This window comes from Rhinatrema bivittatum, chromosome 1, assembly GCF_901001135.1.
Source record: "Rhinatrema bivittatum chromosome 1, aRhiBiv1.1, whole genome shotgun sequence".
NCBI lineage: Eukaryota > Metazoa > Chordata > Amphibia > Gymnophiona > Rhinatrematidae > Rhinatrema > Rhinatrema bivittatum.
Genome location: NC_042615.1, coordinates 295,661,903 through 295,685,510, shown reverse-complemented (window position 1 = coordinate 295,685,510; position 23,608 = coordinate 295,661,903). Strand labels below are relative to the sequence as shown.

The following is a 23,608-nucleotide window of genomic DNA, read 5'->3' as shown; positions in this document are numbered from 1 at the left end:
ACAGAAAAAAACAGTATTTTCTGCTTTTATGTACAACTTTTGGGAGTGCTCAGAAATTAACACCTGCTCTGAGCGCAAAAATGCGCATAGTGGACGCACATTTTTTTTAAATTTCAGGTCAGTAAGGGGATTAGGTTGCGCCTACACAAACCGGGTCAACTGCGGATTAAACAGTGCGCTCCGCCCAGCGCACTGGATTGCATCAGCCCCATAACCTTTCACAGCACACACTTCACAGAGGAGATCAGCGACAGCAGCAAATGAGAATTATTAGAGACGGTTACATTATCATGGGATGAATAGTCAATAAATCCAAAAACTTAAACAATATACAATAGATTTTTTTGTTTTCTTGCTGATTCACTCTTAGGACTACGCAACAGCAGACCCAGGAACACAAAGACAAAACAGCTTAATTGTTAATACCCCGTGCTTCCCTGTTCCACTTCCTGGTTACCTACTGCCAATGTGCTGAACCACAGCGAACCCTCTTGCAGGCTAAAAGGAGGGGCGGAGTTTGATGTCCTTCCCCTGCCAATTTCTTCTTCTGGTTCCTGCTCCAGCCGGCAGCCAATCAGTGGAGTCCTTCCCCCTACTGCTACTGCCTAGAGGCACTAAGGCATGGATGGGCGGAGCTTGCTCTTGTTGACGTACCCAGTGCCTCGGCTGCCTTCCAGTTCCTGCTATGGTCTGAAGTGCAGCCAGTCAGCTGAGTTCTGGGGTTTTTTTTTCAGTCACCGTCTGCCTGTCTGGAGGTATTGGGGGGGGTAGCAGGGAACAAAGCTTGTTGCTTTAATTTGATTTGATCTCCTGGTTATCATTTTCAGTGCCTCCTGTCAGAAGTAGCTTGGAGGACAGTGAGCTTGCTCCTTAAATCTGATATCAGTGCCTCTCACTGCCCCCTGCCTGGAAGTATGGGGGCGGGGGAGGAGGAACTTCAAGGTGGCACGAGTATTAACCTCTGGTCTTTATGACTGTGCTGCTTCTGAGATCAACCCCAGTTTCAGATCTGTTGTTTACAAAGCATTGGATCTGTATATGTACTTTTTAAAACATTTTTCTGCCTCCCTGAAAATTTCCCAAAGCACATTTTTCCAGTTTTGCAGCATACAGTAATTGGTTGTAAAAGACATATGATCATTTTGTATTTCAGAGCTGTGGCAGACAGCCAGCATTAAATTGCTCCTTCTTGTTCCACAAGCCCTGAGGAGACAGTAAATCGTGCGGGGGCGGGGGCTGCCGTGGCTCTGGAGCCCTGAGGCTGGAGGTGTTCCCGAACTTCTTTGCTGGGCTTGTGCTGTCGATCCGGTCACATTGTATCTGACGTTCCGCGAGCCGGCGGGTGGCCACAGCATGGCCCAGCTGCTGTATGCGCTCGCCGTACTCTTTGCCTGCGGGCTGCCTCCACCGGGGGGCCACCTCTGCCAGGGTCGGGAGCCCGAGACCCCAGACTGGAGGAGGACCCTGAAGACCATCCGCAACGGCGTGCACAAGATCGACCTGTACCTGAACGCAGCGCTGGACCTGCTGGGGGGCGAGGACGGACTCTGCCAGTACAAGTGCAGCGATGGTAACCCAGGCCTTAATGAAACCAAACTGTTAAAATCCTGTTTTGTTTTCCTTTCTTGCATGAAGCAGATAATGTAAGGTACTGAACTTTTACCCACTTCACGGTTCCTGTGTTCCAAGATCCTGAATTCCTTTCTCTACTCGACTGCCTAACTAATTCTTCTCTGCCTGAAAACCCAGCTTCTTTCTCTTCTTTTCAGTAAGCCTCCAGTATTCACATTTCTTTTTGTTTTTTTGTCAAAATAATTTTTATTGGGAGAAAACATGAACAGGCAATAATTCCCGCACTGCAGCAGGTACAATCAATGGGGCAGATTTTAAAAGCCCTGCGCGCCAAGCCTATTTTGCATAGCCCGGCGACACGCGCAAGTCCGGGGACGCGTGTATGTCCCTGGGCTTGAAAAAAGGGGCGGGGAATGGGCGGTCTGGGGCATGGCCAGAAGCCTCCGAAGACCCGCTGGGTTGGGGGATCGCACGCCGGCACGCGCAACCTACGCCTGCCCAGAGGCAGGCACAACTTAAATAATAAAGGTTAGGGTGGTGTTTTAGGTAGGACTGGGGGGCGGGTTAGGTAGGGGAAGGTGGGAGGGGTGGAGGGAACGGGGAAAGCCATCGGGGCTCCCCTAGGGCTCGGTGCGCACAAGATGCACAAGTGTGCACCCACTGGAACGCGCTGACCCCAGATTTTATAACATGCACGCAGCTGCACGCACGTTATAAAATCAGGCGTGGATTTGTGTGTGCCGGGTTGCGCGCACAAATTTACGCCCGCGCGTGGATATTAAAATCTGGCCCATTATACTCAGAAACCAGTACAGTGCACAGTGTGCCGGGGGATATGAGTCTGGCGTAATCCCGGGTCTCAGTTGGGGGGGGAGGGTAGAGGGGGGGAAGGGGCAGTGTGTGGGGGTATGAATGCAGTATTCACATTTCTGAGCCTCCAATTTTGTGGTTCCTGTTCTACTCTTGGATTTTTTCCCCTTGTGCCGAAAATGCATTGTAAAATTGTAATGTAACAGTCGTCGCTCTAACCTGTTTTGAAACTTGCTTTGTAAGTATTCCACTAGAGTGTACAGACTGTTTCATCTTTCTGCCTCTAAAACTCAGCATCAGCTGGGTTGGGTGCCATACTAAGGGCCATATGCAGTGAGCATTTTTCCATAGACACAAAGGGGCAGATTTTAAAACCTGTGCGCAGGCGCAGGTTTGTTTGCACAACCTGGCGCGAAGAAATCTACGCCCGATTTTATAACATGCGCGCGCAGCCGCGCGCATGTTATAAAATCCAGGGTCGGCGCGCGCAAGGAGGTGCACAATTGTGCGACTTGCGCGCGCCGAGCCGTGCAGCCTGCCTCCGTTCCCTCCACCCCCCACCTTCTCCTACCTAACCTGCCCCCCAGCCCTACCTAGAACCCCCCCCCCCCCCTTACCTTTGTTGAAGAAGTTACGCCTGCCTCCCGGCAGGCGTAACTTACATGCACCGGCCGACGGCTGGCCCGCGATCCCGGGCACAGCGGCAAATGGCCGCAGTGCCTAGAGGCTCAGGCCCCGCCCCTTTTTGCAAGCCCCGGGACATACACGCGTCCCGGGGCTTGCGCGCGCCGCCGAGCCTATACAAAATAGGCTCGGCATGCGCAGAGTTTTGTTTTTTTTTAAGGGTTACGCGTGTAACCCTTGGGGACAGCCCTCTAGCACTATACATCAGCTCCTAAGCTTTTTGGCTATGATCTAAGCTTAGAGTCAAAGATGAGCTGAAGTCTGTCCCTTATTGGCGATTTGGCTGAGACTGACCGTACAGTATATGGAGCCACCCAACCCCTTGGGGGACACAAGTACATTGTCACCATTGTCAAAGAAGGATTAAACCACCTGCCACAAAAAAAAAAAAAAAATGAAAAGTGAAGGAAGAGAAATGTTTGTTTTCTCTTTGGTGTTTTTATTTTAGTTATCAAAGTTAAAGCCTTAAAACAGATATTTTTTAAAGAATAAATACAATTAACAGAATCAAATTATCCATCTTTTTTTTTTTTTTTCATTGCAGGATTTAAACCTTTCCCACGTTACGGCTATAAACCTTCCCCGCCAAATGGATGTGGCTCTCCAGTGTTTGGTGTTCATGTAAATATTCAGGGGGTTTTTTAATACTTAATATTTTATATTAATTTCTGTCAGAAACTCAGAAGGAAAAGTGTATATACTGTATGTGTGTATATGTATCAGACATTCAGAGGGATTTAGCTATCGGTTTGCAAACCAGTTTGTGAACATGTCTTTTTCAATAAATTGCCAAACCAGCTTAAGCCCAATATTTTATTATTCACTTTTCTAGAGGGCTCTTCCGGAATAAGCTTCAGAGCAGTGTAGAGCAAAAGCTAGTAAAGTGATACCTGTCTATATCTCTAGCCATATTCATAGCTGTCATATCTTTCTACATACAGTTATTTTTTGTTTTCTGTATCTAGTTATGCACAATTTTATATAATAGCAAATAAGTGTGTTTAAACTCTGGAGAAAAGTGTACATGGTTTAAGTACCATAAGTTGTCCGATTTTCTTTTGGCATAAAAGATTTTTAAGAGCAGGATTAAATCTGATCAAACCCCCGAATAAGTTTCTTGGTGCCAAATTAAGCTGTAATCCTTCACCAGTATGCTGTGCCCTCTCCCTTGCCATAGTCTGCTGAGTCACATGACACACAGTTCCACTCGAATTGTTGCGTCGAATGGCCGGTGTTGTGAGCCGGTCCAAGGGGAGCGCTGTGCGGGAGCTGCAGGCTCACTTTCTGGACATGGCTCCTGTTCCTTAGGCCAGAGGTAGCAATCATGCAGCACCTTAGAGGGAGAGAGTCCCATCCCAGTCATTTGTTTTAACAGCTAGCCTCGGGGTGCATGTATATCAGCCTCTGCGGCCCATGGCCAAAGGATTTTTGCAGTAGCTGTCCTATGGAGGGTAAAGGTATAGGGTTGGAGGAGTGCTGGGGTAAAAAGAAAAGGACAAAAATACATGCATTTTATAAAATTTGGCCAAACAGTTGTCAGTTTGCCCCACTTTGACCTGAATTTTGAATGCAAAAAAAAAAGAAAATCAGATGCCTTAGATGTAGGCGGTTATGGGGAAGTCAATTTTCAAAGCTGTCTATGTGGGTAAAATGCATTTTACCTGCGTAAATCAGCCATCTGAAAATGTGTCCTCCTTCAACGTGGCTAGAAGTAGACGCTGTGTCCCACAACCTGTGTACTGTGAGCTGCATTACAAAAAGGCATTCCTGAGGACGTGTTCAGGTCATGGACTGCATTTTCAAATCCATCTGCACTGTTTTTCATTAACAAAGTACCTGGTTAAAAGCAGGTACCTATGACAAATTTCAAACGGAAAGTGTGCATCTGCGTTCCCCTTGAGAACTGGTGCAAAGCCCATGATAATAAGCAGTGAAGGATTTAGGGGTTTGGCACCCCTAGGCACTGTTGGTGCTGTCGCTCTCTGTCATCCCCCTTCTTCCCTCCCTTCTCCCCAAGGTTGGACAACAGAGGGCAGAAGGTCTAAGGCACAGTCGTCCGTCCCCCCCCCCCCCCCGTCCCCCCCTAGTTTCCTGTGGTAGCTCAGGGGTAAATCCTGTGGCAAAAATGTAAAAATTCTGAAGCAAATTGGCAAACTTTTCCATTTTTATATTATGTTATGAAACTAAAGTAGTTTGACACTGTGTTTATTATTATAACTTCTATTATTTTTATTGGAAGGCAGCAAGTCTTCTGCTAACCTGCTGCCCCCTCCCCAGATTTCTGCTGCCCTAGGCACAGGCCTAGTGTGCCTATTGGCAAATCCAGGCCTGGTAATAAGCACCCAATGCCGGCAGTTTGAAAATCACCATGGGGAGGTTGGATGGAGTGAAGGGGCTGATAGGAAATGTGTGCATATGTTTTGGTTTATGTCACCCTTGCTATGGGTGTATAAGTGTTTGAACTTGTTTTCCAGTAACAATTTAAATTAAAAAAAATAAAAAGTTTACCCATGGTAGGGCAATGTTCAAAAGCCATTTATCTGAATAGAGGGGACTTATGCAACAATTGCCTACACTCCATGTGGCTAAAAGCACAATATGCATTGTTCCACAATGGGTGAGATGGCGAAATCATGTTAACTGGATCTCATTCTTAATTAACATACCTAAAGGACAAAGGTGGGTGGGATACTGTGAAGCTAACCTAAGGAAGCAAAACAAATCACCATATGTGCTCAAAGGTGATAGCAAAAAAACCCAAAACTTTCTCAAGCATGACACACACAGTAACCAAGGTATGCATCTAGCAATTACAAACAGAGCTTAGTGTAATAAATGGGTATCACCTACAACTTTTTCTTTCTAAGTGCAGTAAATGTAAACTATTACCTTTTATTCAATGCATTTTTAGAAAAGTTTCATCAACAATGTGCAGTTTGGTACGTCTTAATAAAATTTGGCCATTAGAGGGCACCATGGTCAAGGACACAGTCTCCAGTTCTGTCTCAAGCTTTTATTTGTAGCATCTTTACCTTGACTAGCAAATCAGAAATTGATTTTTTTTTTTTTTTTTTTGCAAACATTACTTTAAAACACTGATTGCAGCTAATGGCTTGGCTTAAAAAATGCACATGAGAGCTGAGAATTAGATTTTGAATTTGAATTGATTGCTGTGGCTGTGAATGATTTGATATGTATGGTGGGTTCATTTCTTTAGTCCAGGTATTATTGTTACTTAAAATGTACACGGCAACATGTGTTCACTGCATTATGGAAAAGAGACAAGGTAAACGTAGACCGAGCATATGAACCATGCAGAAACATAGGAGAATAAGGTAGCCAGTCTCTGCCCACCAGTGCTTTTAATTTAGGAAAAGAGTAATAGTTGCAAGCAAGATATGTTATACTGATAAAATACAAAAGTATGGTTTTACTAAGCATTTTCCAAAAATAAACAGAAACATAAAAGATGTCAGAAGATAAGGACCATTTAGTTCACCCACTCTATCCATTTCTGCCCACTTACAGGCCCTTACAGTAGAGTGCGCTCCAATGGATATGCTCCAACGGAGCGCACTGTTAGCCGGCATTTGGATGCGTGTTTTCGTCGCGCTAGCTTTACCCCTTATTCAGTAAGGGGTAATAGTGCATTCAAAATGCGTGTCCAACCCCCCCCCCCCCCCCCGAACCTAATAGCGCCCGCAACATGCAGATGCATGTTGATGGCCCTTTTAGGTATTCCCATGCGATTCAGTAAGTAAATTGTGCAGCCAAGCCGCACATTTTACTTTCAGAAATTAGCGCCTACCCAAAGGTAGGCGCTAATTTTTCCGGGCACTGGGAAAGTGCACAGAAAAGCAGTAAAAACTGCTTTTCTGTGCACCCTCCGACTTAATATCATGGCGATATTAAGTCGGAGGTCCCGAAAGTTTAAAAAAGTAAAAAAAAAAAAATTTGAAATAGGCCCGCGGCTCGCAGGTTGAAAACCGGACGCTCAATTTTGCCGGCGTCCGGTTTCCGAACCCGTGGCTGTCAGTGGGCTCGAGAACTGACGCCGGACGAGCTTACACCACTCCTTCCTCAGGTCTTGGAGGAGCTGGGACTCCAGTCTCCGCCTGACGAATCTCGCAAGGACGGTGCAGATCCAGTGTTGCGGAGCACGAGGCGTCCCTCTGCCGGGTTTCCGTACCATGAGTCCGTTCAGACAGTGGTGGAGCAGGAATGGAATACTCCAGACGCGGGTTTGAGAGTCGGTAGGGCTATGGCTAAGCTTTATACTTTGCCGGAACAGACCTTGGAGTTGTTTGCCCTGCTCAAGGTGGACGCCGCGGTCTCCGCCGTTACGAAGAAGACAACTATCCCAGTTGCGGGGGCTACGGCTCTGAAAGACGTTCAGGATCGCAAGCTTGAGATTCAACTCAAAAGAATTTTTGAGGTCTTGGCTCTGAGTCTTCACGCGGTTATTTGTTCCAGCCTCATGCAGAGGGGCCTGCTTACGCTGGGTGCAGCGTGCCCGGGAGGAGCAGACTCTCACGGATGCGCAAGTAGCTCAGTCGGAACGGCTGGAATCAGCAATTGCGTTTGTAGCAGATGCTTTGTACGATGTGGTCCGGACGTCCTCCCGTATTATGGGGTCTGCGGTGTCGGCACGCCGCCTACTCTGGCTCCGTAACTGGTCCGCGGATGTTTCCTCTAAGTCCCAGTTAGCGTCCTTATCCTCTAAGGGTCGTCTCCTTTTTGGTGAGGAATTGGATCAGATTGTGAAGCAGTTGGCAGACACTAAGGTGCCTCGCTTGCCAGAGGATAGGCCTAGGGGTCGGCACAGTTTTCCCAAGCAGCAGCGTTTTCGGGATTCGCGCAGGTTTCGTCAGCCGTGCCCCGCGGGGGTGACAGCACAGAGGTCCTTCTCCCCTAGAGGTCAGTCCTGGGGTCAGCCTTTTCGAGGGGGCCGTAGACCCTTCAGAACCTCCAGCAATGCCGTTGTCTCCGGTCCCAAATCTGCTCAATGAAAGGAGGCCAGCCCACTCCGCCGTTCCTTTTGTAGGTCGGCTAGCGTGGTTTTACGGGGAGTGGGCCAAGATCACAAAGGATCAGTGGGTACTCGGTGTGATAAAAGATGGTTACACCTTAGAATTTGCTCGGCCTGTCCGCGACCTGTTCCTAATCTCCCCCTGAGGCTCACTGCAGAAGTGCAGGGCAGTGCGGGAGACTCTGAGCAGGTTGCAGCAGTGGGGGGCAGTGGTTCCGGTACCTCTGGAGGAACTCCGAACGGGGTGATATTTGATTTACTTTGTAGTCCTGAAGAAGGAGGGAACTTTTCGCCCCATTCTCGATTTGAAACGTGTGAAGGTGGCGTTGCGGGTTCCCCGTTTTCGGATGGAGACGCTACGCTCGGTAATAGCGGCGGTGCACTCTCAGGAGTTTCTCTTTCTATCAGAGATACTCTTTTTTACGCACTCAGGTATAGTGTTAGCTTTCCAAATTGCTTTGTGACACTGACTGCTTTACCTTGAGATCATCAAAGCTGATGATGTGCAAGTCTCTTTCCTGTTTGGCAACTCATCATTCTTTCCTTCCAAAATGTTGTGTGACCCTATATTCCTCTACCCCAAATGCATGATTTTGCATTTTTTTTGGATTAAAGTGCAGTCATGAAACCCCTAACCATTCTCCCAGTTCTTATTGTCATCTTATATATCTTCCCCACTCACTACTCTAAAGCAGGTTTTCATGTCCTCTGCACACAGGGACCCCTTCCCTCCAGCCTTTACCCAATGCCACCTATAAAAGTATTGAAGAGCACTGGGCTTCCCACTGATCCTTGCGGCGCCCTGTTGCTCTCTTTCCTTTCACCACAGTAGACTTCGTTAACCTGTTCTTATTCTTGAGCGCTGTCGTTTGAAAACTAGCTGGCTTCTTACCCAGTTTCTAATGATTTTTCCCAGCTCCCAGGCTGGCTAGCTCACTCCCCTGTCTTCTGTGTGGGAACAGTTTCAAAGGTCTGAAATTCAGATATGCCATTTCTACTACAGCCTCGCCCCCATACCACATCCCCCATCCCCCCCTCCACCCCCAATCCACTGCTGTATTCAACTCACCAAAGAATTGAATCAGATCTGGCAAGATGTTTCCATTGTGAAAGCACGTTGCCTCAGATCCTGACGTGCACTGGCTTCAAAAGTATTGCACTATTCTATCCTTTGATAGTGCTACCATTATGTCGCCCACCTGTGATGTCAGATTAACAGATCCAGTAGCTTTCCTCTTCCTCTTTGTTCCCACCCTTGTGGAATGTATAAGTCTGCTTTGAAAATTATCCTACCAGATCTACAAACGCATTTTATTCCTGACATAGCATCCGCATACTTTTTAAAGTACCCCACCGTATCACCTACAAAATTCTGACAATCATCCATAATTTACTATACAATTCAAATTCAGTCTGATTCTGTTCCCTACTGAGAATTTACAAACCTGATAAGCTTCGATCTATAGACAAATGCACACTAGAAATACCTTCAGTAAAAACTGCAAGCTTAGCACTAACTCGAAAACGGGCTTTCTCTGTTGCAGGCCCGATCCTGTGGAACTCCCTACCTGAACAAATCCGCCTTACCACAAACACCAAAGAATTTAAGAAAGTTTTGAAAAACCTTTTTACCACTGCCTACAACATTCAATAACTATTCCCTCCTATTTCATAACAGAAATCGTATCCAGATAAAATGATGATGAATGTGATGTATTTTTAAGTGATTGGTTTGTTTATTAACTATGAATGTTTTATTGTAAACCGCTTAGACGGTCAGGCTACTGTACATTTTGCAGTATATAAAAAAACTTTTCAATAAAATAAAAAATAAATAAAATCCAAGACGCTTCCACTCAATCTGGGTAAACTTGCGCGGGCATAGGACATAACAGCGTGTAAGTTTACATGCATATCGGGCGGGCAGTTTTGTAAACAGGCTATTTCTGTGAGTAGAAACACTGTTATACCTATGGAAATGCCTTTGAAAATTATCCCCTACCCTCCCTGGGGCAATTTTCAAAACCATTTCTACAAATAAAACAGCGCTCCGCCTGCCAAAATGGGAGGTCTTTGGACATTGCCCGCTCTACATACGGGTAAAATTAGGAGCATGGTGCCACTGCATGCACAGGTCTACTCGCAGCAAAAAGAAGGACATTCCCTAGGGTGGAGGTTGGAAGGGACTTGCAAGTACATTTTTAAAAGTATGTGCATAACTGTACCCAGAAGAAGGTGGAGCAAAGCCGTGCAGGGATTTTTTCATGGGCAATTCTGAAAGGCAAATTTTTCCCTTTGAAAATTGGTGCAAAGTCCACAGGTAAAAAGTCCCCCTGAACTGTACACTTCTGCAGACGGTTTAACATGTGCCCTCTATATATACTCAATATGCTCGAAGAGAAATGTAGAGGAAAAACAGCTTGCTTTGTCTTTGGTTTTTCATTTACTCCTTCAGCCATCCCCTAGTCTGGGACAGGTTGGAAGAATATTTTGTATTTGTTGTTTTTTTTTTTTTTTTTTATTAACAATAAATAATATATCAAATACAAGCTTGAAACATGAAATACACTCAAAGCAAATAATTCATAAACTAAGTTCAGTAGTCTTAATAAATCGTAGCCCACGATAAGGAGGGGCGATGAGGATGGAATACCCTGGATCAGGTAACAAACAGGAAAATATAAAAAAAGGAACTAGAGAGGGGAAATCACAATCCTATTTAGAAACATCATCAGCAGCTTGTGCTGCCAACCCGTACATCATCCAGGACCAGATTTCTGGCCTTCTCTTTTCTTAGGAGTGAATTTTCAAAGGAGTTACACATGTAAAAGTAGCATTTATGGTAGCAATTTTCAAAACCGAAACTACGCACATAAAGTCTGTTAAAAATGTAGCCCTGTGGAGTGAATTTTCAAAGAAGTTGCGCGTGTAAAAGTAGCAATTTTCAAAAGGTCATTTTCGCACATAAAACCTTTTTGAAAATTAAATCCTTTATGTCTAAAAAGAAAAAAGCAGCACATATTTCAAATAATGCAAAATGAGCAGTAATCTATTTTAGCAAACATTTACAGGGAGTCAATCAAAAAGGAAGCACCATGGCCTTTTAGCGCACAGAAATAAATGTTTTTCATATGATCCTGTGTAGTTCTACACAGATCAGGAAATATACAGATTTTTTGTCCCAGAAATAATACATGTTCATTGCAAAAAAAAGGGCATGACACTGATGCAGTGTTAAGGGAAAACGAAAGTCACCAAGAGTGTAACCTGGTTAACTTTGTCTACAGCTGATTCCTTTAAAAGCCTGGTAAAAGCCCAGGCTATCTGTAGATAAATTCTCTACTGCCTACAGCATCTGCTTGATCCTCACTTCTTTTCCCAGGAAGTAAGACATAAATCCTACTCGCAGCTTCTCCTGGGATTTTAAGGATCTCCTTTAGATATTCCTTAAAGACGTCTATTGGCCTACACAGTGCCGCGTACACTTCACCCTCCAGGGCCAGCAATACATCAGAACTCATCACCACCTCCACAACACAACATGGGGGGGATGGTCTGCTTACCTGGGCTCAATGAGGTATTCCATATCCAGTCAGACAGCCGCAAGCGGACCACCGGCAACAGACCCATCAAGGGAGGAGATAGGACAGGAGCTCAGGTGCTCCATGGCTGAAGTCTGCCGGAGCAACACAGGCTGGGAGGGAGCAGAGAACCTCTTTCGTCTTGCCCTTACTTTTCACCAAGGCGGGGAAGGAAGGTTAGAAAATAGGCAAAACTCTAAATCCCAGCAGAGACAGCATCCGATGCAGTCACTCTCTAAGCCATCATCTTGCCCCCCCCCCCCCCCCCCCCCAAATTGGAAGGTTTTTACACTTCGGTGCATGCTCCTGTATTGGCTTTGGCAGGCAAACAGGGAGCATCAAATAAAAAAATACAGGTGTTTTGTTGGGGAGGGAATGGTTGTCACCTTTGAAGTGTGTATGATGCTGCATAGAAGCATCACACAGGAGCTGCAATACAGACCAAAATGTCTACTAATATGGATCGGTACTGTAAAACACAGCATCACACCGAATGTGAAAAGCGTGACCGAGCATTCCTCACCTGGGTGCCTTTGCGCTCTTTCCTGTCTCTTACTGACTTGGCATGTTTTGAAATGCTAATCCTTGAACCTTTTTTTTTTTGCCCTCCTCTTGCTCCCTACAGTTTGACATTGGCATCCCCTCCATGACCAAGTGCTGTAATCAGCACGATCGGTGTTATGAAGTGTGCGGTAACAAGAAAAATGAGTGTGATGAAGAGTTCCAGAGCTGCCTCTCCAAGATCTGCAGAGACGTGCAGAAAACCTTAGGAATATCGGAGAGCGTGCAAGGTAAGGCTGAAAGAAAAGCTACAGACTTGCCATGCGAGGACGTGCACTGCTCGCTGTCTGCTGTTTCCTGACCATATGCACATCTGGCATTAGGATATGTTTTTCTACATCGCTGCGATCTGAAATTGCAGCCACACGGGGCTTGGTGCACTGATAAACTGGCGCTGGGGGCACAGTCTGTCCATTGGCTGCAGGGTATCTGAGCCCCATCCCACCTCATTTTATTCTGGGCTGTGAGGCCAGCAGTCCCACAGTAGGATGTAATGGCTGTTGTTTAATTTTTGTATTTGCTTTTTTAATTTGAAATGCCTTATTGTGATTCTGAGATGTATTGTACATAGCTCAGAGCACTACATTGGCATTTCATAAGTTTAAATAAAGGTTGTTGATGTGTCATTAGAAGCTCTGATGAGGAGACATGAGTTGGAAAATGAAAGCGAATGGGGCATCAAGACAGATTTTTTTCTAGTTATTTTAGGCATGACTTATGAAGGGGAAGATATTTTCATATTGAAGTGAATTTTTTTCTTGTTTGTGGATTTTGTCACAGAGCCCTACCAACCCCCATGTAGAAATAAATTTGAGTGTGACGTGGGCGTTTCAAAATACTTTGGGGCTAATGCAATACAGTGCACTCAGCGGAGCGCACTGTATAACCCGCAGTTGGATGCAGGTGTATAGGCGCTAATTACTCCCCTTATGCAATAAGGGGATTAGCGCCTCTACAACGCATGTCCAACACGGAGTGAGTCTAACAGCGCTAATCACATGCAAATGCATCTAGGATGCACATTTAGCGATCAGAAATGACCCCTAGACAAACTGGTACCCGAACTGGTATGCCAGTTGCCAAAGACCAGGCTACACCACCACCTCCGCTGCCCGCCGTAATCACCAAGCAAAGGGGGGGGGGGGCTCCCCGCCTAGTCCCCAAGCAGGGGGGGCCCCCGTCCTGCGGCGTACATAATGCCTCACCCTGCACCACCCAAGGCGCCAGTCCACTGCTGACCTGGACTGTGATGCTCACCTGCACCACATCCGAAATGCCCCTGCTGGCTCGGATAACTGCCTCCCCCCTTCTGCTGCGACATTGAGCGTACAGCTGCACATTTCACTGTCGTGTGACTACCTAACGTGATGCTAGCTGCCTTGTTTGCATATTAATTACAACAGTAAACATGCCACACTAGGTGCTATCTATCACATATACCAACAGTCAAATACAGATTAACCCAATAATCTTAAAGCTATTCAATTAATATAAAACTTCTAACATTAATCAACATGAAATTTCCTATTTAGCAAGGTAAACGGGGTGCATGGGTGGGACGCTGGCCGGGAGCAAATTGGCCGGATATGCCTCTGTCGTGGCCCTTTAAACAGGCCGTGACATCATCAGCCCATGACTGCTCCTCCCCTCCCCCCCCCCCCCCCCCCCCCCCCCCCCACTCGCCAGGCAGAGGAAGGAGGAAAAAGGGAAGTCGCACCACAGCTCTGCTCCCCGCAACACTGGGGTGCCCCTGGCCGGGCGCAACTGAGCCGCCATGCGTGGCACACGATTACAGGTGGGCTCCGAACACGGGGGCATAGGCCCACTTATTTCCCTACAATGTATGGTTTCATCAATGTATTTTAACATAGTTTATACCTAAAACATGATTAGGAAATAATAAAAGGGAACAAGTTAAATTATTTTTTAAATAATGAGAGGCTGTCTCTGAAGCCTTTTCTTCCTTTTCTAAGGGAAAAGGCTTCCTAACCCTGGTAGTGTGAGCCACACTTTTAAAATTAAATAAATAAATAAATAAATAGATCGTTGGAACTTAGCGTGTTTATGGTTTTGGCCTTTTGCTGTTCATTGAGAGCCAAGGATTCCACAGCAAACACACTTTTTGAGATCATGTCAACCGTTTTTGTTCAATTTACACTTAAATCATTTGTACAGTATCAAAGGATGAAATTGGTTTCTTTCATGGAAGATGAACAGTTCCCAGTGCAAGAGGTCACACAGCTCACAAGCATTATGAAGTCAGCTGCCACTGACTTGATCCCCACCCCCCACGGTCAGCTAACTGGCTGGCTATCTTGGCAGAGAAGCTTGGAAAACAGACTGTCCAACCCTCCAGAACAGGATGGTGTGGAGAGGCTTGTACCCAGCGCTTGGGCCTGCGTTATTCTGTATGCCTCCTTTGGCTAATACTGAAGCCTTCAGTTACCAGCATTTTCAGTCTGGCACCTTATCTGGGACACAGGGAGTGTAATTTTCAAACACCCCGCATAGGAATTTCAGCAAGAGTGCCTAAAGTTATATTCACAAGTCTACTTTGAAAATAATCCCACCCAAACTATCACACACAAATTACACATGTTATGTGGGGGAGCACAGATTTTTCCTGATAACGTTACAGACTTCCTGCTGGATTTTATAAAGTGTGTCTTCAAGTCCAAACCCCTCAGCAACTCCGCCCCCAGGAATGCCTCCACTTAATTGGGTGAACATGACACAAGTTAAGTTCTCCCGCACATTGAGCGGGCAGTTTTGTAAAAAGCCACTTCTGCGCACAAAATAATGTTTTACATACAGAAGTCCCTTTGAAAAATTACCCTCTAAAAATGAGCACTAAAAATGTAGACAAAAAAAAGTGGGCACTACACCAACTCTTACGAACCCGTGCAGCTCTCGAGGGACACTGCTATAGCAGAATGAGAGTGGCTCGCCTTATTGTTAGGGATTGGCTTTCAGCACGCCGCTCTATGATTAAGGATATACAGAAACCAGTAAAGAAGGGTGTTCTATACTTCCATTCAGCTTTGGTTTTGTACGCGCATATCTTATAAAATCCAGCGTACTTTTGTTCGCGTGCGCGTAAATTTATAAAATCTACCCCACTCTGTATACAATGCAACAATGGAAAAACAGAAAATCACCATTCCTCAATAAATAACGAACAATAAAATCAAGATATATAAACCATTAATCATAATAGTAAAACCATACTCATAAAAAGAATAAATATTTCAAAACAGCTGAACATCCAATGATTAAAAACTTATAACATTTTTTTTAATTTTCCAAATGGTAATACCGTAATTTTTGCTCCATAAGACACACCTGACCATAAGACGCACCTAGGATTCAGAGGGAGAAAAAAAAAAAATGGTGTGCTAAACTGGCTCTGTTCCCGGGTGTCTGTGCATCTTATGGAGCAAATTAGGGGAGTGCATAACTTTTTTTTGTCCCTATTTCGTTTTTGGGTCTGGGGAGGGCCATTTTGATCCACTCCCCAGATCAGAAAACTTTTATCGTTCTCTTTCTGTGGGGGGAAAAAAAACAAATCCCATCCCAACCCTTTAAATTTAATTAACTACAACCCCCACCCTCCTGAACCCCCCCCCCCCCCAAGACCTGCCAAAAGTCCCTGGTGGTCCAGCGGGGGTCCGGGAGCGATCTCCTGCACTTGGGCCGTCGGCTGCCAGTAATCAAAATGGCGCTGACGGCCCTTTGCCCTTACTATGTCACAGGATTTTTGGCAGGTCTTTGGGGGGGGGGGGTCAGGAGGGTGGGGGAGTTGTAGTTAGTTTTTGGGTTTTTTTTATATTTGCTCCATAAGACACACAGATATTTTCCCCCCACTTTTGGGGGAAAAAAAGTGTGTGTTATGGAGCGAAAAATACGGTACATATTTAAAAACCATACCTGGGAACTTCAGACTCCAGTCACCCTTAGATTGTAATGGATTAGTCAGGAATAGGAGGTATGCACAAACTTTCTCCTCCCTCTCCTATACTTTATGCAAACACTAACAAACACGTTCATTCTTGCACAAACTCCCTTATATTCTCTCTCACATGCATGCTGACTGGCTCACACATATATTCACTGACTCTGTCTTGCTCAAACATATGCTCACTGGCTCACTCACTCTCACCTACAACATATGCTCTGGAAAGCACAGCAAAGCTGACTGTATTATGCAGTGCAACAGTGGAAAAACAGAAGCATAGTCATTCCTCATAAAACATTAAGTAATAAAGTCAAAAGATATAAAACATCATTCATAATATTAAAACCATACTAATAAAAAAGAATAAATGTCAAGCGGGCAACAGCCAATGAACATCCAATAATTAAAATGACTCAATTTTTTTCTAATATTTCAAGCAGCAGATACAAGAAATAACACCCAAAAATTAAAAATAGGATTAAAAATCTCTAGCTTTTCATACCTGGGAAGATTTCCAGTCACCCAAAGAATGTTGTGGATTGGGGGAGGGAGGCCTCACAATCTTTAACGTCTCCCCCCCCCACACACACACACACACATGCTGTCACACACACACATACACACTGTCATATATACACAGTCTCTCTTGCTCTCATACCCACACACACATGCAGGCTCTGTAGTTCTGGCAAACACATGCAGGCTCTCATGCATACTTGCAAGCTGTATCATACATACGCGCAGGCTCTCTCTCTCACATACACACCAAGGTGCTCTCTCTTAACACATAAGTATGCACATATACACGTTTCAGCCCTCCCATTTTTTTCTGGGCCTTCTCTTTGCCGGTTTTTGAATCACAGCGCTGCTCCTCACTCCCTGAAGCGTGATGAAAGGAGGTCATGCTGCTTCTGAAATGTTGGGGGGGTGGCCACATGGCCCCGCAGACCCCTCTTCAGGCCGCGGCCCCACAGGCCCCTCTTCAGGCCACGGCAGGAAGGGCTCCACTGTGGCCTCGGAGGTCTCTGTTCTGGCCACAGCAGGATGGGCTCTGCTGTGGTCCCCCAGGTCTCTCTTCTGGCCGCGGCAGGATGGGCTCTGCCATTACCCGCAGGCCTCTCTTCATGTGGCTGCAGCATGTGCTCCGCCAGAGCATTTGAATGGCTTGATCAGCTCTGCCTTTCTTCGGGCCGCAGCAGCCCCTCTCCTTTTCTTTGGCTGGGATAATGGGAGCAACCGGCCCACCGGGGGAAGTCTGATCCCCAGTAGGCCAATCCGCCCATTTGGACTGGAGAAGGATTAAATTATTAAAGGAACTACCTTTATTTAATTGAAGATATCTACTGGAAGTAGAAGGTCACAAATTTATTTGGAATTCTGACTGTAAATCAGTTTGATTTTACCATTAAGGGAGTTGTAAAGTATTTTTCATTCATCTTATAATCTATAAGTAAAATTGAGATGGAAACCAGTTTCCAGTGTGTTATTGCTGCTGTCTATTGTTACTTGATCGTCAGTGCTATTTACAAGGGACAGAGATGGCAGTTTAAATGTTAAGCAATGCAAAAGCGCCTAGAAGTTAATATCTCCCCTTGCTTATGGAATTTTAGACACTCAAGTGAATTGATATCTTTTTCAGAACTGAGCTATTAAAATCTGATCAGAGGTGTATGCCCCTTGGCTCCCATCCGGGACTATCCACCTGGGGCTTACACGTACTTTTTACAGTATGCCCATTAAGTACCAACCCTCACTGCAGTTTGCACGCACACGTCTACATGCATGGAACCCTGGGCTCTTTAGTTGCAGCTGTTTAAGCACTTAAAACCGAATCTTGTGTGAGTAAATAGATGTGAAAATTGCCCCCTAAAAATTAGGATTGCGAGAACTTTCTTAGAACTATGGCTTTCTGGGCAGGTTCTGACTGGCTTCCTCGGCAGGCGCCTGCAGTGAAACAGTAATGAACAGTGCCTCACCGTCATGGGACCTGTGTGGCATGCCTCCTGGGGCTTTGCCCACCCTTGTTTTCCTGGGGTAGGCTGTTGGAACTGTTTATTCTGCCAGCTAATATGTTGGTGAAAGCGAAGTGAGCTATGACAACAGGCTGCCATCAATGTGGGTGGCATCTTGTGCCAAGCAAAATGTACACAAAGCCATTCTAGCCTCTCAGTGTCACAGTGAACATGCTGGGGTTTTTGTTTTTTTTTAAGATGGATATTATTTATTTAATTTAATTTAAAAACATTTATAACTCAAGCTTTCTTAAATTCAAGGCGAGGAACAATATATATTCATAAAATACACTGGCTGACTAAACACAGGGAGCAATTGTCTTGCCACTTGATGACGATTCTTAAGAGACACCCAGCCATTTAAGAAGCCATTAAAAATTAATGGGCAGAATTAACGATAGCCTGAAGGATGAGAACAAGAAGACATCAATCAAAATAAGAATGCCAAGTAAATTATGAAATATCACACATTAAACAGCACTAGAAAACCAGGGACAAATTAATGGTCTATATTATCTGCTATACGCGTTACAATATCTAAAAACTTGCACCAGGGAAAAGCCAGTCCCACACACCAGGCCAGTCAGATCTCAACCTGAAAAGATGCGTTTTCAGAGACGTCTTGAATGTTGGCGCACAGGTTGTCATGGACAGCTGCCCGGGTTGAGCATTCCAAAATAATGTTCCAGGGCAACAGAAAAAGCTCTGTCCCGGATCTCTGTCAAGTGGTCTAAATGAGGCAATGATACCTCTTAATAGATCGCGCTGCTTGATAAATCATATCGTGGTTCAGACCCAGAGTGAGGCGTTGCCGCTCAGGAGCTTATCATTTGAGCGTCGCAGGTTTATACCTTCTCCTCTGTTGGCACTGGGAGCCAAGGGCATGAATCACCGGACGGGGGGAGGATCATGTAAAAATAAAAACTACTGCCGAATGTCAAGAAGCGCATCTGCCATTGGCTGGTGATCAGGTCATGGCCTGGGAAGGCTGGTAATGTATCCTGTGTCCTTTCCTGATTCCTTTGGTCACTGATATGCGGTGATGCTTTGGGAGCAGGTACTCTGATTCCTCGAGACAATTGATAGCAGAGGCCACGGCCAGTCATGTGGTCAAAACTAACATTAACCCAGCCGCCCATGCAAAACACTGAAATATAATACCCACTGCCTTCTGTATCTTGAAAAATTGAATGCCAAATGGAATTCTGTTTCTTTCTTGATATTCACAAATCCATCTACAAATCCTCCCCTCTTGACCTCAGGTTCCCTTTACAATTATATTCATCTTCCCGCCCGTTGAGAGCTGCCCAAAAAGGCTCTCTAAAAACACCTCCATTCAAATCATTTTCAAATAAAAGAGCCTTCTCCACAGTCGGCCCGAATCATTGGAACTCTCTCCCTTCAGAACTTAGACTTGAACATTGTCCAATTACTTTCAAAAAAAGATTCAAGACTTGGCTCTTCACCCTAGCTTACGCCTAATTCGGAATGAATCCTTCCTACACACCTGATGCAAATTATCATGTTTTTTCACTACCAAACAACCATAGATTTATTCTCATAGTACTCTAGTCGCATTTAATCGCTTGTTACATGTTTGACTACCAATCTTTACTAACTCTGTTACTTAAGGATTCTATGTCATTATGAGTTTAATTGTTTTATATCCCAGTTCTTATTTCCTGTTCTCTGTAAGACTCATGTCAATCATTTCAATAGTTGTCTGTAAACAGAAGTGCTTAGGGATTTTGTCTCTAGAACCTCGGTATATAAAAAATGTTAAATAAATAAATAAATTCAGTTTGAACAGTGTGACAATTTAATTTTAAGTAACAAATGAGCAACAACACTTGAGATGTAACCAACAAAAGGGATGCAGAATATAACAAAACAATTTTTCTTTCTGCACCTTGTATTTATTTTATGCATTTTAACATGTTTTATTTTTCTGCCAAAATAAACACAAAATTTTCCTTTTTAGTTCCTGTACTTAGCAGCATATAATTATGTAGAAGGGTGGTGATAGAAAAATTGAAACACAATTTAAGGATTTTGTTTTAACTTTTCAAGAATAATATAACCATTGCCAGAAAAACCAGATCCTAAAATATTATGCATGCAATACAATAAATTGCTGGGCTGTTCCGGGGTTTGTTTGTTTTTTGTAGGGGGTGTTTTGTTGCTAGGATATTTATTTGCAGTTTATTTTTACTCCCAAAAACTTTTGAGAACAAACTGTGTCTAGTACAGGGCTTCCAAAATCTGTCCTGAGGACCTCCATGGCCGGTCAGGTTTTTAGGATATCCATAATGAATATACATAAGATATATTTGCATATATTGGTAACATGGTATATGTAAATGTATGTACCTCATGCATATTTATTATGGATATCATAAAAATGTGACTAGCTGTGGGGACCCAGGACAAGTTTGGGAAGCCCTGGTCTAGATGTATTGGGGAATCAAGGGTAATGTGGTTCATTCTGTTGTTTGTGAACTAAATGTGTTTCTGTTTTGTTTCTATGTAGCATGTGAATCAACAGTGGCAGTACTGTTCGACACAGTCATACATTTAGGATGTAAGCCTTACCTGGAGAGCCAGAGAGCATCATGCATGTGCAGATATGAGGAGAAAATTGACCTTTGAAGGAGAGACACTGAGATCTTGCTACTGCAAGTGAACTGTGATGGCAGTGTGCGTGCTGCCATGGCCAGGACACAGAGTTGTGCAACCCAGAGGGCTCCAGGCTTGATTCCATCTCCCACCACTCATGGTGTGGCCTGAGCAAATCACTTCACTTCTCCTCAGCTCAGCCTGGGTCTGAGGGTCTCTGACTCAAACTGGCATTTTAATCTTCCACAGCCTTGTGTGCACAAACTGTGCTCTACAATTAAAGGGTATTTTTAAGGAAAGAAGTCTTACTTTATAGAATGAAGAATTGTTCATTATAAGATGTTTTTCTTTTGTAATTTAAGTGCTTGAATTGTAAAAAAAAAACAACCAAAAACAAATTGAGAACGTTTGTATTGTTTTGGCACTATGTACAGTTTTCATGTGTTTTGTATCTGAGAACTTCGGCTGTAATTTTGTTTGAAATAGAAAACTATATTTTGTGAGTTCAGTAGAAAAATGTGTAACCTTTTGTATGAAGTATTTTTCATACTGAATTGCTGCTATCCTGTGGTATCTCAGGCCTGCTCTGAGTTGCCCCGGCAATTCACGTTCTATGCCGTTCATCTCGGGGGATCTGTGGTGCATTGACCTAGAAACTCGCAGCTTTTGCACTAAATTGCTGCCAGTTTCCATCTTTGAGGCATCAGCCAAGCAGCAAATAGGTGAATGAGGCAGAAGAAGAAGGGGGCAGACACTCGCTGGAGGAAAGAAAGAGGGTAACCTATGGCTATTTGATATGCTTCAGTAGAGTACAGGAAGATGAAGTTTTCTACAGAAAAAGAAAATCAAGGACAAGGGGGTCCTGATATGATGTTAGAAGACAGGGCTCAGAGGCAATGCCTCTTTACATAGAGGTCAGTGGGTGCCTGGAATAACTTAGCAGCAGAATTAGGGGAAAGTGAAGCTGACAGAATTTAAGCTTGCTTGAGACAGATACAGAGAGCAATAGTAAGAACACTGTTGAAAAGTTGGGTAAAAGACATAGAGAGGGGTGGGGGAGCCCGGGTATTGGGCTGCGAATAAAACCTTTGAATATTCATCTACCCAGAATGGTAGTGGTAGATGTATGGAATGGCCTCCTAGTAGAGGTGGTGAAGACAGAAATAATGAAATTCAAGAAAGCCTGGTATAAGCATAGAGTATCCCTAGTTGTGAAGAAGTGAGATCAACCAGAGACCAACAGGTATCTAAAGCACTGCATCAGGAATTTGGCAGAAGGGATGGTCCTAGTAGTCCTTAAAATGCTGTCATATTCAGTGCCATTAGAACCAAAGAAGAAGGACAAGAAAACTGACATGTAATATCCTGTCGGTGATCAAGCTTGTACAGTTAACAGTTGGGCTCTTTAACTAGATCGGTGTAGATGGGAACAGGTCTAGATTACCATGCAGGCCTATTCCTAGAGCATGAAAATTCTGTGGGTTGCAAATTTCCAAGGGCTGCAAATATTTTGGTGGATTCAGGCTGCGGTACCCTGTCGCCTGCCCTTCTGCTCAACATAGTTATGCATCCCAATCAAGGAAGCAGAATTTTGCAACTCCAGCGGTCCCTGTGAAGCCAGGATTTATTCTTGGTGGGAACAGCCATCTCTCCACCTCCTGCAGTTTTCACTGGACCGCAGAGGCTGCACTAGAAGGACCTGGCTGCTGAGATGCTACTTTGGGCTTCTGCCCCAAGCCATGTTCATATCTAAGTAACAAGAAAGGGAGACTGGCAGCAAAGATGGTTAGAGGTAGCAAAAAACCGAATCTGTCAATAAATGGGAACAGCCAAGCATCCTAGGTGGGCTTCATCTGCCATCATCTACTTTGTTACTGTTCTCAGACATACTGCCAGCTATTTTTTATTGCATTCAAGTTTATTTCTGATTTTTTTCATATGCTGGAGCCACTTTAATTGCAACCTATAATGAATTTACTGTGCATACGAGACGTCTCTGCTTTCACGTATTTCGTCGTCTGGGTTTCTCCTGTGTAGCATTCAGAAGCAAGGAAGATCAAATTGCACGTGGATGGTAATCAAAAGCCTGTGCGCCTCTCTGGACAGCTGTCCAGTTACCTTTGAAATGTTGGAAATCATTAAATAATTTATTGCATCCATACATGGGTATAATAATTTTTGGTTTTGGAAGTCAAAAGTAAAAAAAAAATAATAATAATTCTGAGGGCGGGGCAAGAAATAAAAAGCTTTCCATTCACATCAAAGCACATTCACCAACTGAAGGCCTGCCTACGGGCCAGCTTAGATGGGCAGGTATTCTTGATTCAGAAGTGAAAAACCAATGGTGAGGATGTGGGCCAGTCTGACATAGCTTTTAAAAAGCCTCTTGCCTGACTGGAAAGACCAGAGACACGACCAAGCGCTAATCCTTATGAAAAACTGCCAGTCAAAGGGATGTGTCTGTAAATAAAGGGCTGTACATACTTTTTTTGCATAGAACTTTATCCCCCACCCCCCTGCAATTTAGCAAGACGTTGTGCACACAAAAAAATGTGCACGCAACCATGTGCGAGCGTATACATACAAAAGTAGCGCTTCTGCATGCAAATCCCACGTTAATGACAGCATTGGCTATTACCGATTTCCCACCCCCTCTCCCACGCAGAGAAGTGTGCGCTGGCTTAACTCCTGTTTTCTTAATGCTGGAAACCCAACTCCTTTTCAGAAGTGGAGTAAAGTTTCCAGGGCTGGTGTAAATCTATGGACAGAAGCTGGAGTTCTGGTTCCA

At 44.6% G+C, this 23,608-nt stretch overlaps 1 protein-coding gene across 2 annotated transcripts; it reads left to right on the top strand.

Moving 5' to 3' along the window:
• Positions 1-665: 665 nt before the first annotated feature.
• On the top strand, positions 666-22,979 carry PLA2G12A (phospholipase A2 group XIIA). Of its 2 annotated transcripts, XM_029596642.1 has the most exons (5): positions 666-755; positions 1,154-1,570; positions 3,611-3,687; positions 12,302-12,467; positions 20,735-22,979. In XM_029596642.1, exons 2-5 carry the CDS (start codon positions 1,354-1,356, stop codon positions 20,851-20,853), a joined length of 579 nt encoding a protein of 192 aa, XP_029452502.1. In that variant the 5' UTR covers positions 666-755; positions 1,154-1,353; the 3' UTR covers positions 20,854-22,979. The 2 variants fall into 2 exon arrangements, with proteins under 2 accessions (XP_029452502.1, XP_029452510.1); XM_029596650.1 differs by lacking the exon at positions 666-755 and having other exon boundaries at positions 848-1,570.
• Positions 22,980-23,608: the final 629 nt, after the last annotated feature.